General features: G+C 52.4%; 1 protein-coding gene across 11 annotated transcripts in view; it reads right to left on the reverse strand.

Annotated features, from left to right (window-relative positions):
* Positions 1-12,521, reverse strand: part of FARP2 (FERM, ARH/RhoGEF and pleckstrin domain protein 2) — a 104,304-nt gene that overhangs the window by 24,068 nt on the left and 67,715 nt on the right. For all 11 annotated transcript variants that reach the window (XR_013557128.1, XR_009607504.2, XR_009607503.2 and 8 more), the window contains exons 13-14: positions 11,728-11,980; positions 581-759 (exon numbers count right to left, since the gene is read on the reverse strand). Coding sequence is in view for 8 of the 11 variants with exons in the window: in XM_060624404.2 (XP_060480387.1) it covers positions 581-759; positions 11,728-11,980 (432 nt within the window). In the remaining 3 variants the exon portion in view is untranslated. The remainder of the gene's footprint in view (positions 1-580; positions 760-11,727; positions 11,981-12,521) is intronic.

Below are 12,521 nucleotides of genomic sequence, written 5' to 3' on the forward strand. Positions count from 1 at the left end.
CACAGGCCAGGAGGGTGGGGGTGGCCACGCAGCAGGTGCCACTGCCTCCGGCCAATGCCTCATCCTCGAGTTGGGGCTCTCCGACCTGCCGGCCTCCTGTCCCTGAGAGCAAAGAGAAACCTGTGGGCATCCCCTCAACTTTCCACCGCAAACCCCACACAACCCTCCTCCTGTGCTATCACGCCCCCTCGTGTGGACCCCACCCCACCTGGTCACTCCTTCAGAACCCACTCATCCACGAGACCAACAAGATGGGGGTTCCTGGTCACCCTCCCAATCACCCGATCGTTTGAGAGAGTGCCCAACAAGGGAGGGAGGGCAGAAGGCTAAGTTCCCCAAGGCCCTACCATTCCCACCACGTCCCCACTCGAAGCCCCCAGGTGCCAGGAACGGCCATTAAATGAATAAGGAAGCCTGCCTGTGCGCAAAGGCGGCCGAAGAGTCCCCAGTGACGTGCAGCTCTAGGGACAGATTTCACTGGGCGAGCCAGCCCCCTGGGACAGAGCTCGCCCTGGGCCCCCCAGGCTTCCCTGCAAACCAGGCCCACCAGCAGCTAGCCTCTTGCTGGGGCGGCGCCCACCTTGTGTTTTGGCTCCTTCTCGCCGTCCGTCCTGGCTCCGCCAGCGTCGCTAAGGACAGGGCTCAGGAGGGGGAACAAGCCCTGTTCAGCTGGGCCCAGAGTCACCTGAGAGGCAGGGCTCAGGCTCAGCGGGCTCTTCCGGGCGGAGGGAGAAGGCTGAGGACCGTCCACGGAAAGGCCTGCAATTGAACGGGGCGGGGGATGGAGCAAGAAATGAGAAAGGGCCGCCACGTCGGCCAGACACCACAGTTCTTACCGTGCTTTAGCCAACATTAGCCTAACGCTACCACCGGGCACCTTCTGGGAGGCATGTAAACAAAGCCTCTATCAGGTGCAATTCTCAATATGACAGAAAGTGAAACGGACACAGGTTGGTGGCTGGTCGACCCGATTTCAGAGACCAACCACAGGTGGTTCGGACACCCCAGGGCTCTGAGTTTCTGGGGTTTTTTCTCGGTTCTAGACAAGATGCAACTGTGATGAGAATAAGCAGCACAAGGCCTGCGAAGCAGAAGGCACACCCTGAGTAGGGCGCTTCTGTGCGCACGTTAACGGAAGGCAGACTGCGGAGCTTAGACGGAAGGTACCGACCTGGTGCTAACGAATCTGAAAAACAAAAGTGTGCTTTAAGGTCGCGCTCCTCACTTAATCGTTCGTTAAAAAAACTGGATCATGTACTCATCATACTGTTTTCTACTTCCTTGAATTTTTTATTAACGAGGATCTTATATTGGTTTTCTAGATTCATACCACAACAGTAACTACTACTATTTTTCTTCTTAAAACAGGGTTTGCTTGGAACTGGGCAGAGGCCAAAGCGTGGCCGAGTCCTAAGAGGGCTGACGAGGCATGCCCCATCACACGTTTTGCAACACAGGAATTCTGTTATCAAGAGACCTTCAAGTCTGAAAGGGTTATTTCTAATGTTTTTCTATGGGAAATCAGTCAGCTACTGAATGGCAACTTTTGAAGGTATCCTTAAAGCAGAGTTGTAGGTAAGAAATCGAACCAGTTTAGAAGCTATTTATAATTGAAATTTACCTCAGGTTTACAAATGGGCGTTTTAGCTCTCATGCTACCATTACTCCTGACTGTGGCTAAGTGGGCTTACGGAATGCGGGCACCTAAGTGACTTGGCCAGGACCCCTGGTGCCTCCCCACCCCACCTCAGCCCATCCACCATGGGCTTCAAAACGAGATCCTCTTACACCGTAGACAGAGACTTCAAAAGCAGTCACCTATAGTGACCAGCTAATAAAACCAAACCTTGGCTTATTTGACCTCAAACATGCACGTGTGCAGGCAGGTTAGTGCAGAGGGCTGCCCGGAGGGCCGGGTGAGCATGGCACCAGGGAGCCCTGGGGCGCGGCCGGCAGGCTTGATTTTCACATTGACAAAGGTGGAGTTCTGGAAGGCTGCTGGTGCTGGCGGGGTCTCGCCCAGGGAGGGGGTCCCGCCTTGGAGGGGAGCTACCAATGCTATGAGGGCAGAACTTTCCTGTGGGCCTCTCACCACGACGGAGAGTGAAAACAAGCAAACATTCACTGACCGAGAAAACCTGGATGCTGTAAGAGCATGAAATTATTAATCAAATCAGAACGTGCTTTTATTCAACATTAATTTAAACAAATTAGAATTTGCTTTTATTACACATTTAAAACATGCTAAAGCAACCTTGAAATCACATGGGCTTCCTTCGTGCCCTACCCACGTGCAGGAGCCTAGTCGCTTCTGAAGGGATCAGATGGGGTCGAGAGCTCTGCCGGCCCCTGTGGTGTGGAGGACCCCTACGAGGGAAAGCGGCGTTTCCAAAGATGAGCTATTTTAGGACTCCTATCCAAAACCCTTTTTGTCTCAAGCAAGCTCAGAACTGTGTCGGGAGATACTTTTACACACAGGAGAATCCACAAAAAAGTCTAGAAGCTCCTAGCAACGTACCTTATTTTTCACAACTGTACTGTTCAAAGTGTGAGAACTGAGCTATTTCATACTCATTGGTTATGAAAATAAGGTAAGTCCACTGCTCCGCTCTGCCCCCCGCCCCGCCCCATGCCCTGCGCAGCGCCTCCCTCAAAGATGGGTGGTCCTACCACAAGGGCATAGTGGATAGTTTCCCAGAAAGTCACTGTGAACTTGACTTCATGTTTAAACAGCAGAAGGTGACGTTGGAGGAGGTGGTCCTCCCTGAAGTGTCATGGATGGGTGCCATGACTCGTGGGGTCGGGCTGGTCGGGCCATCAAACTAGAGAGTGCGGCTTCCAATACACGGCCCTTCTGATGAACTTGTGAGAGGAACCACCCTTCCAGGAAGGACCGCTCACTTGGAATAAAGCATGCGGTTCCAGGGAGGGTACGAGCCGTCATTTGATATTATCACTGTGGACACTTACTTGACAAAAGTCGTCACCTCACGATTTAGTGAATAGATTAAAAAGTACCACAAACTGCTATTAAACACCTGTTTTTATTAAATCTGTCAGCTACATCGAAACATAAGTCATACCTACTTCAAATTATGTGAACGCAGATCCTGCACGACAAAGCAAATCTGTTAGGAGACACTTTTTCAAGCAAGTGGCAGTGAGCACGGAACCCGTCTACACTGCTGCTGGAGGCTGCTGGAGTGGGCGCCACGGCTCCATGCCCTACCCTGTGTGGGTCAGCCTTAGTGCTGCATCTGAGGCCACCAACGCATACACTGCACACGGAGAACACAGGCGTGGGCTGTGGCTCTGTGGTGTGTTCTTCCGGAGCGACAGGAGCCAGTGGTGTCCACGGCCTGCTGCTCTGGACCCTGTGTTGACAGCGCGCAAGGGCACTAACGTTAGAAGCTCCTCGCCGTAGCAAACCCTGTCATCGCTGACATACCAGGATGCAGGTCTGAGGGATTTTTAAAATGCTAAACCGTCGTTTCAGATACCACGGAACACATTTAGGCTTAACGGACACGGAAAGAGTCTTCAATATTTGTGAAAACAGACTCCCGTGTCCGAGGTCCTCTACGGAAAAACCGCGAGAGTACTATTCTGAGTGACAGGGTCCCTACCATCGATCTACTCAGACACAAAGGTGGTGCTCTACCGTGTCACCGCAGCATCAAGAATGACCGGTTCCGGGGCACCTGGTGGCTCAGCTGGTTAAACGTCCAACTCTTGGTTTCGGCTCAGGTCATGACTTTACGGTTTGCGAGTTCGAGCCCCATGTCCGTGCTATCAGCACAGCCTGCTTGGATTCTCTTTCTCTGCCCTTCCCCGGCTCACACGCTCTCAAAATAAACTTTCAAAAGAAAAAAAAAAGAACGACCGATGCTTTTACTTGTGCGTGAGGAGTTTTCAGAAATTCTTCCATTTCCAGCATCAAATGATTTGAAATTGATAGACAAAACTGATAGCTATGTTCTACTGAGCTCCTCATTCCTGCTGGAGTGGCTCCACGCTGTCCACCCAGTGTTCAAGACAGCTCTGCACTCAAAGGGCCAACGTACAAGGTTTGATTACCTTTGAAAACACACATTTAAAACATTTCAAACTGCCAACAGTAAGCAACTCTGACAGGTGATGTTCTTTATTTCCAAAAATTTCTAACTATTTTTCTTGTAATTTCTGAAATGTCATTTTAAAAAGCACAGTATTATACTTCTGTGATCATCTTCACTTTATCCATCTAACTAGCTGGGGAGAGAGAACAGCACAGAGCAAAATTTAGGCTTATTTTCATTTCATACCTTTGAATTCTTTTTCAAAACCCTGTAATGAACTCTCTTGAAAATTCTGCCTAAGGTGGAAGAAGAATCAAGGTTCGGTTTGGAAAATACAAGGTCAAGTCTGAAGGTTAATATGATAGCAAGAAAGTAAGATCTAGAAACTCCTTTCGTTTGAAAAATGGATCATTAATCCCATAAATGGAAAAGGCTAAACTGTACAGAGAATTCAGGTAAATGTGAGCATCACAGGTTAGCAGAAAACTACTTCTGGCTCTGCTTTTGGACTAGGATGTCGGGGGTCACTTTTACACAAAATCTGGCTCAAAAATAAGAGTGGAAGGAAAATGGCGGGCGCATGGGGCACAAACACCAGCTCGTCGCCCGCCGTGTTACCGCCAAACGTCAGAGGAGGGCTGACTTGTGCCGTACCTTTCCACGGCGCTGTGGTGCTCACCCACAAGGCTGTGGGCCGGTGCCTGGCACAGGGGGACCTCAGGGTGTGGATGTGGCTGTGGTGACCTGAAGTGAAGAGGGAGACGCCATCGTGCATTGTCAATCTTTTCTTTTGTTCTAAATAAACAGGACTCTTTCCCTGTTAAAGAAAACAGGTATTGTGGCCTACAACACAGTCACATTTTGGGCATCTGCAGGGGTGAGGTCTCTTGCGTGTGGTCCAGGGTGCCCTGCATCTGGGTTCTAACGGAGGACACGGGTCTTCTGAACCCACTGCAGCATCGGGGACAAGGTACCCACAACCAACTATTCAAAAAAAAAAAAAAAAAAAAAACCCCACAAAAAAGCCTGTATGTGATGTTGTTAGGAAACAAATGTAACCGAGATTGACATAATTCAGCAATAAAAGTCAGACGGTTTTCACCCTTCTAACCAGTCATCCTAGAGATGAGATGGAAAAGAGAAAGCTTTGAGCAGTTTCTTGAAATCTGGATTTGTTAATGACACACCTCCTGGGACCCACGTGTCGCGGGAGGGAAGGACTTCCTGTGGCACACCAACCCTCTGAGTGGGGAAGGGACCACCCACGCGGGTTGTGGGGTTGTGTGCCAAGGTGCTTTTCTAGAAGGCTGCTGCTGCTGCCACGGCCCCCCGGTTCCGGCCACACCAGGCGCCAGGCACCGCGAAGCCCCAGGGAGGAGACCGGCAGCCGCTCCCTCCCAGGGGCCCGTGTTGCTCAGAGCACCAGGAGGGAGAGGTGAGAGCAGCATCCGCCAAGCTCCAGGACCCAGTGCGGGGGGCTGCACAGGGGCGGGCGGCTCCGTGGGGGCAGCAGGAGCTCGTGTTGGCCAGAGGGGAAACTCAAGTTCAGACTCTGTGTAGCTGCTGCGCTTTGGGTCGGGGACTTCACAGGGTTCCAGCTGACTCGGGGAAGAAAAGGCACAACGTTCTCACCTTCAGAATTAAGAAGCCAGCAGCAGGTGTTTTGCGTGGTCTAAGCCTAAGGACCACGTGTTTGTCCCCAATGCTGCAGACAGCGCCACCCGAGAGGTGCGGTGCGGGGCCCCGAGCAGCAGGCCACGGCCCCCCAAGTCCGCCTGCACGCTGGCCGCACCCGTCAGGCCCTGAGACAGAGTGACCCCTGCGAAAGTGCACGGCACCCTCCCCTGCTGGCCTTCCAGAGGGCCGCCTGTCCACACCTGAAGCAAGCCCGCCAAGGTGCCTATTCGCTGCTCAGAAGCCTACGAAGTGAAAGAGGCGCCAGTGAAGAGGTTGTAGAAACAAGATGTAGCTGTTCCAGAGATTCGTTTAATACGCGAGACCATCTTTAACATATATAAACGAAAACTATAAAAAAAGGAGAGGGAAAGGAAGCTAAAAATCCCATTTAAAAGTTCATAGTAAATATTTCCTTATTTTATTGAATAAACAATTAAGTTCTGAATTAGTACATATCTGTGAATTTATAAATGGCAATTTCAGTGGAAAACAAATTCTGTTAAGTACCACAAAGGAGGCAACATCCATGTTTTCTTTAGAGAATGAATGAATTAAGTGCGTCAGGAAGTACCGGTTCCTTTCCTCTGCATTTCCTAGGGGAAAGTAGACGTTTTTAGGCCAAAGATAGCACTTTGGGACCTCACAGCACAGCCACCAGACCTCACAGAGGGGCCAGCCAGGCCACCTGCACTCCAGCCAGCTGTGACAAGCTCTGTAACTCCAGGACAAGGGCCAAAGAAAAACCCTGGCAGCGTGACTCCATGCCTTGAGAACACACACTGAAATTCTCAATTCTCAACTGTACGCGCCTGGAGAAGGTTAACATTTTTGTCTGTGAAGTAATTGTTCTAGAAATGGATTTCTTTTTTGATGTTCCGTGAACCAGGAGGGAATGGTACCTTGAAGACACAGGCACTGGCATCAAATGTCACACAAACACATGGCTCATGGGGAGATGGCCCACGTGCCGGGTGGGTCCTACGTGACTGCAGCCATGACACGAGGGGCGCTCGTGGTGACTCATGTGGGGCGGCAGGTGGAGGAGATCGTCACTCAAAATCCACGTATGTCCACACAGGACCCAGTTAGAAAGGACTTTGCAAACAACTATGATGAACAGATGTATAGGTTTCCCTGTGAGCTTTTTGATGTCCTATTTTTATTGTCCATCCATCTACCATTACTGCTATTTCTAAAATGTGTGTTGTCACACACAAGGTACTGTGATGAGGTTGTGTGGTGACAGATGGCGGCCACCCTCACAGCAAGCACACCCGATGCCCAGACTCGTCCAATCACTGTTGTACAACTGACACTAACGTGACATCGTGTGTCAATGACACAACACACTTTGTTAACTGGAAAAGGGGATCCTGACCTAACTCCATACTCAGGGAATTCCCTTGGAATACAGAAAAGGCACACAACCAGACCTAGGACTCATAAAGTTACACAGCACACACCATTACCTATTTGAGTGCGGTCAATCTTGCTAACCTGAAACTTTACTATTAGACTTTAGATACTCATATATTGGTGTATGTAAAATACTGGACTTTGGAAACTTAAATACAAAAATAGACTTGATAACTAATATAAATAAATATTCTGCCTCAAGCAGGTGTACTCTCAGAGGTGGACTTCATGGAGGTAACAGGCACTGTCTATGGCCCCAACACTCCCGTCTGTGATGGGGCTGGTGGGTGCCCTCCTGTCGGAGGTCAGGCCTGCATCTGGCCAAGGCAGGCAGCACATAAAAGGAGAAAACCGTTTACGCTGCAGGCACTTTTCAACCACACACTCTCAGCAAAGTGGCCACTGACATAAGAAGTGCCGGTTACAACTCTGCACGGCTCACTCAGGTACGAACAGCCATCCTGTGATCCAGGAATAAGGGACCACCCTCCCAAGACGGCCTCGTGCCCATGAGGATTTCCAGAGAAAAGACGATCGTGATCAACGGTCATAAACAAACAAAAGGAAGACCCAACGACGCTTCAGGAAGTACTGTCGCTCAATCCGAACTGCTCCAGACATTTTAATATTTGTGGTAAAGCAGCTCTTACTAAGATAAAACAGAACAAGGTCACTGCCTGAACTATCTGCTACAAGCAGAAAGGACATAATTTGTAGCAGGAAGCGTCCTTCGGGCTCACCTTCCCCGGGTTTCTAAAGAACTCCCTATGTGTGGGGTGACAACCCACCCGGAAGCAAAGGGGGTTGGTGGAGACATGAATGGCAGGCGCCTCCAAGGAGAGCCACGACTGGTTTCCAAGTCACTGACTTCACTAGAAAGGGAGACCCGCCAACCTAAACATAGCATGAACACTCTGGAAGAGAAAAGCTCTTACACATTTCTCCAGATCTTGCCAAAAAGCTAAACCTGAATCTGAACATAACAGCTGTCCCAGTGGTGTCCACAGAGCGTCTGGGACTGGGCTCGTTTCTCAGCCGTGCTGCCCCACGTGCTGATGGCACAGAGGTGCCAGCCTCGTGGGGCTGCGGGACGAGGGCTGGTGGGTGAGGGCACGTGCTCAGCGGTCCGCACGTCTCGGGGCTCAGCCCCCAGAGAATCAGGGGAAGGGCAGACAGGTGACGGCACAGGCAGGGGCGCGAGCCAGGACCAGGGGCCTGGCTCCTCCTACAAGTCACTGGCACGAAGTGGGTCTTGTCAACGAGAGAAGGTGGAAGAGCGGTCACAGCCACATGTGTTGAGCAGAGTGTGTTTAGAGCCGGATCTGAACAAATCAGGTATTAACAGGCCCTTCAGGCACCAGGGCAAATTCAAGTACATCCCTGGTACTGGAGGATACCACAGGGTTATTGAGGATACCACGGGGTTATTAAGTTTGCATGACTGTCTGTGGCCCCATGAGAGAAGGGGTCACGTTTCAGAGATGCACGTAGACATTCTGAGGAAAGGCATCGGCGTGTCAAGGGCCCACAAGAAAATATTAGAGCACCAAACGCGGAGAAGGAAAAGGGGCAGACGGCACAGGCACGGTCGGACTCTGGTAACGCTGAGTGGGGTGGCAACGGGGGTATGTCTACTCCCTTTTCTGCTTTTGTGTATTTTGAAAACATTCTAAATAAAAAGCTAAAAAATCAACTCTAGAAAATGAAGGTTCACCGGGGAAACAGAACTTCTTTACAGGAAGGCCTGGTAGAAGCTGTCGGAGAACAGCCTTTACTCGGAATCTGCAGGACAAGGGTGGTGTGATGAGGTCCTCCCCCACCCGGCCCTGGCTGGCTCCAACCCACCCACGTGGGACCTGCTGCCTAGGCACCCGAAACAGGACAACTCAGGTTCACTGAGTCCGATGCCAGGCACTTTCATTAGGAGAGAGGCAGCCCTCATGACGACTACAGCCCAGGAAAAGCATTTTCCACGGAATACAGATTAACTCCTCGCTGCACAGACACGGGCAGGGTTTGTTTCTGAGTGACCCCAAGGGAAAGACAAAGTGTCTGGAACACGCTATTCTAACTTGTGGTTCCTACCTGTGCAACCCTACCACCTTCTCCCTCGCTCACAGCGTCTCTTCACAGGTACTGGTCAGCCAACACGAACGACACTGCACCAGACTGCCTTCATGCTGGACACAGGCCAGGTCTCAGGAACAAGGGATAGGATAAGCGAGAAGGACCTGCAGGCCACAGTGATGAGACGGTGCCGCAGGTTTAAGGCAGGTACAGAAATGGAAAATCAACACGTTTGGCAAAAAGCCTCTGCTGGTAATCCGGTGAATGCAGATGACAAAGACGGCCCCTGGCGAGAGGCCGCTGGCTGCTGGGCGGGTGCACACGTACCCGCCAGGCGGAGGGTCCGCCATCCGCACAGAGGGACAGACGGGAGGCCCGCAGTTACCAAGGGACGTTTAAGAAGCACAGCCTTTAACACGGCCTGTCTCTACTAGGTAAGACCAGAAAGGATAAGCTACGAAAGTCCGATCTGTGAAGTGGGCAGCAGCCCGGGCTTCACGGTGGTGCAGATCAAGGCACCTGCGAGTGTGCCCGTCCGGTGGGCACGGCCACCTCAGGCTGTCTGTTCCCGTGGCCGTTCCGTCTGCCTCAGAAACAGACACTACTAGAAACGGCTGGCGCCCACGTACCACACGCAACCCGACCTGAAGGAAATGACACTCCCGAACGAAGAGTGAACATCTCAGCCCTTGACGTGTGTGGAGCTCCTGGGTGCTGCTGCTTTTTAGTGAACAGCCCCCCCATCGGTGTGAAGCAGAGAGCTCTGGTGAGAGCTTACACACTTGAACTTTCAGGCAGATCGGTGTGTCCAGTTCTGCTTTTTCTGCAACCAAATATTTTATATCCCGATTGTTCCAATTTTAGTATATGTGCTGCCGAAGCGAGCACTTTATATCCCGATTAAGCCAGATGGAAGAAAGCAGTTCAAACTGACATTGCATTTTAAACCAAACTTCTCCAAGCCCGCTATCTAAACACAGCACCATTTCTGGATCTAAAGTCAGTAGACAATGCCCTTGGGCAGAGCGTGCTGCCGCAGGGCCAGGGACCGCGCCACGTGCAGCCGCAGGGCTGGGCAGGCAGGGGGCCTCGGCCTCCAGGGCCTTTCCCAGGAGCTGGGTTCTGCAGGGCTTACTGGAAATTCTGTGCGGGGCCTGGACAAATCCCACCAGACTGCCGTCCTGATGAAGCACAGGCAGCAAGTTTCATCTTAAAAAAGCAGCACCAGGCACGATACACACCGCAGTAGAGACCAATGTGGACCAGAACCGCGTACCGTTCCAAAAGCGGGGCGCCAGTTTCTCGCTGAGTCAACGCGTATGCCAGAGAGATAAAGCTGCGAAGACTGACTCATCAGCCTCTAGGTGGAAATACTCATCTACTTTACACCTTTTAACACACCACTCTAAGCAAAAGTTTTAATCCTCTGACATTCAGAACAGACTAAGCAGAAAACTAGAAAAGGAAGAACATCTAGCCTCGAACACAGACTCGCTGCCTAGGTGTAAAGCCACCAGTCTGAGCTCTCGCCACACTGAGCGGGTGGGGGGTGACCCTGCAAGGGGGCCCAGGGCCGCTCAGGAAGGGTGTTTATCTACCCGCTCTCCTGGAGTCAAATTCTTTATGGTCTGCAGATCAAAAAGGACTCTCTCTCCACCTGTCTGTGCAAAAGGGTTGCTGAAAAAAAGGCTCATGTCTAGTGGGGCCCCGGCCTCGGCGCCCCACGAATCCGTGTCTGTGCTGCTGGAGTCCTCAGCGGTGGTGGGCGGGTAGCTGAGCTGCTCTAACTGGTCGATAATGTCTGAGAGCTGGAAGGCTGAGCTGGCCTCGGAGCGGACCGAGCAGGCCGGGAAGTTGGCCATGGAGCTGGCCTCGGACTGATTGGCCGAGCTGGGAGTGCGCACAGACAGGCCGCTGTGAAGCGGCAGGTTGCTGAGGGAGCTGTTCTCAGACTGGTTGTTCCTCAGCGAGCTGGTCTCCGAGGCGCTCAGCAGGCTCTGCATCAGGCTGGCTTGTGCCTTCACCTCAAACAGCTCTGAGGTGTCTGAGGGGTGCACGTTGACACCAAAGCCATCCTCTCCCTCAAATTCAAAACCGTGCTCTACGTGCATGTGTATGACCCCCGGGGGGTACCTGTCTGGGCCGGAGGGGGTGGAGTTGGGGTGACCACAGGGAGGGGCCTGCGGGGCTAAAGCACAGTAGGGGAAGGAAAATGCCTCTGAGCCTCCAGCAAAGAAAGAGATGTCTGCCGGGTCATCGTCTATGAACTCCTCAGACACCTGCAGCCGGGCATTTGTCAATGTGAAAACAGGCCCCCCACCACCAGCACTGCCCTGCCGGCCATGTGGGTGCTCCCCCTTGGTGGGGGACAAACCCGCGGTCAAGCCACCGCCACCCCCGTGGTCACTTTTACCAGCACCCCCTGCATCTGGGTCTGTGGCAGTGTCGTGACTCTGCCCCACGGGGCGACTGGGGCTGCAACTCCTCACAACGTGACAAAACCCAACACCTTGACAAGGCTGCGGTGCAGGGGGCCCGGGGGACTGGGCCCGTCTGGTGTTGCCGTCGGCCGCTGCTGTGCTGCTCCTCTCTGCGGCTGGCCTCTTGGTGTCAGGAGCCCGGGGCTCGGTGAGGGAGCCACTGCTGTCTCTGAAATCAGGCAGGCCTCTCAGGGCCAGAGGGGAGGTAGGAACGGAATAGAAGGAGGCGTCTGCTGAAGACGGGGACGCAGAGGTCCTCAGGCCCTCGGTGAAGGAGACGCTCTGCGGGTCACAGATGAAGAGAAGAAAAGAGGCGCACATAAGATTACAAATCATCATTAGAAAGTTGCAAAGCTAACGGACCCAAGCTCGTACGTCTGCCTCTACTAAGAAGTGCGATTGACCAGACTTTCCCCATTAGAACTGAAGATTTGTAAACGTAGATAGGATTTCAAAAGGACCCAGGATCATCTGTTTAAAACCCCTTACAGTTTCATTGTCTCTCTTATGCTGTAAGAGTGTCCCGTGCCACCCTGAGGTTGCAGGAGGGCGTGCTGGATACTCATCATTTCCGGGGCAGAGGACAGAGGGCGTGAGCCACTCCATTCAGCTAACGAGACTCTAAAGCAAAGCACCAATAAGGCGACACACACGGCTGCACATGACGCTCATTCCTCGGAGGTCATGGCCAGGCACTGATGAAGCGCGTCGGTAGTACATTCACATGGGCACGCACGGCCGGGGACTCTGCCAGCGCCGGCAGCACAGGAGCCCGGGGCCTTCTGGAAGCACTGGCGTCGCCCCCAGCTCGCGTGAGCAGCTG

Source organism: Panthera onca, chromosome C1 (assembly GCF_046562875.1).
Source record: "Panthera onca isolate mPanOnc1 chromosome C1, mPanOnc1 haplotype 2, whole genome shotgun sequence".
NCBI lineage: Eukaryota > Metazoa > Chordata > Mammalia > Carnivora > Felidae > Panthera > Panthera onca.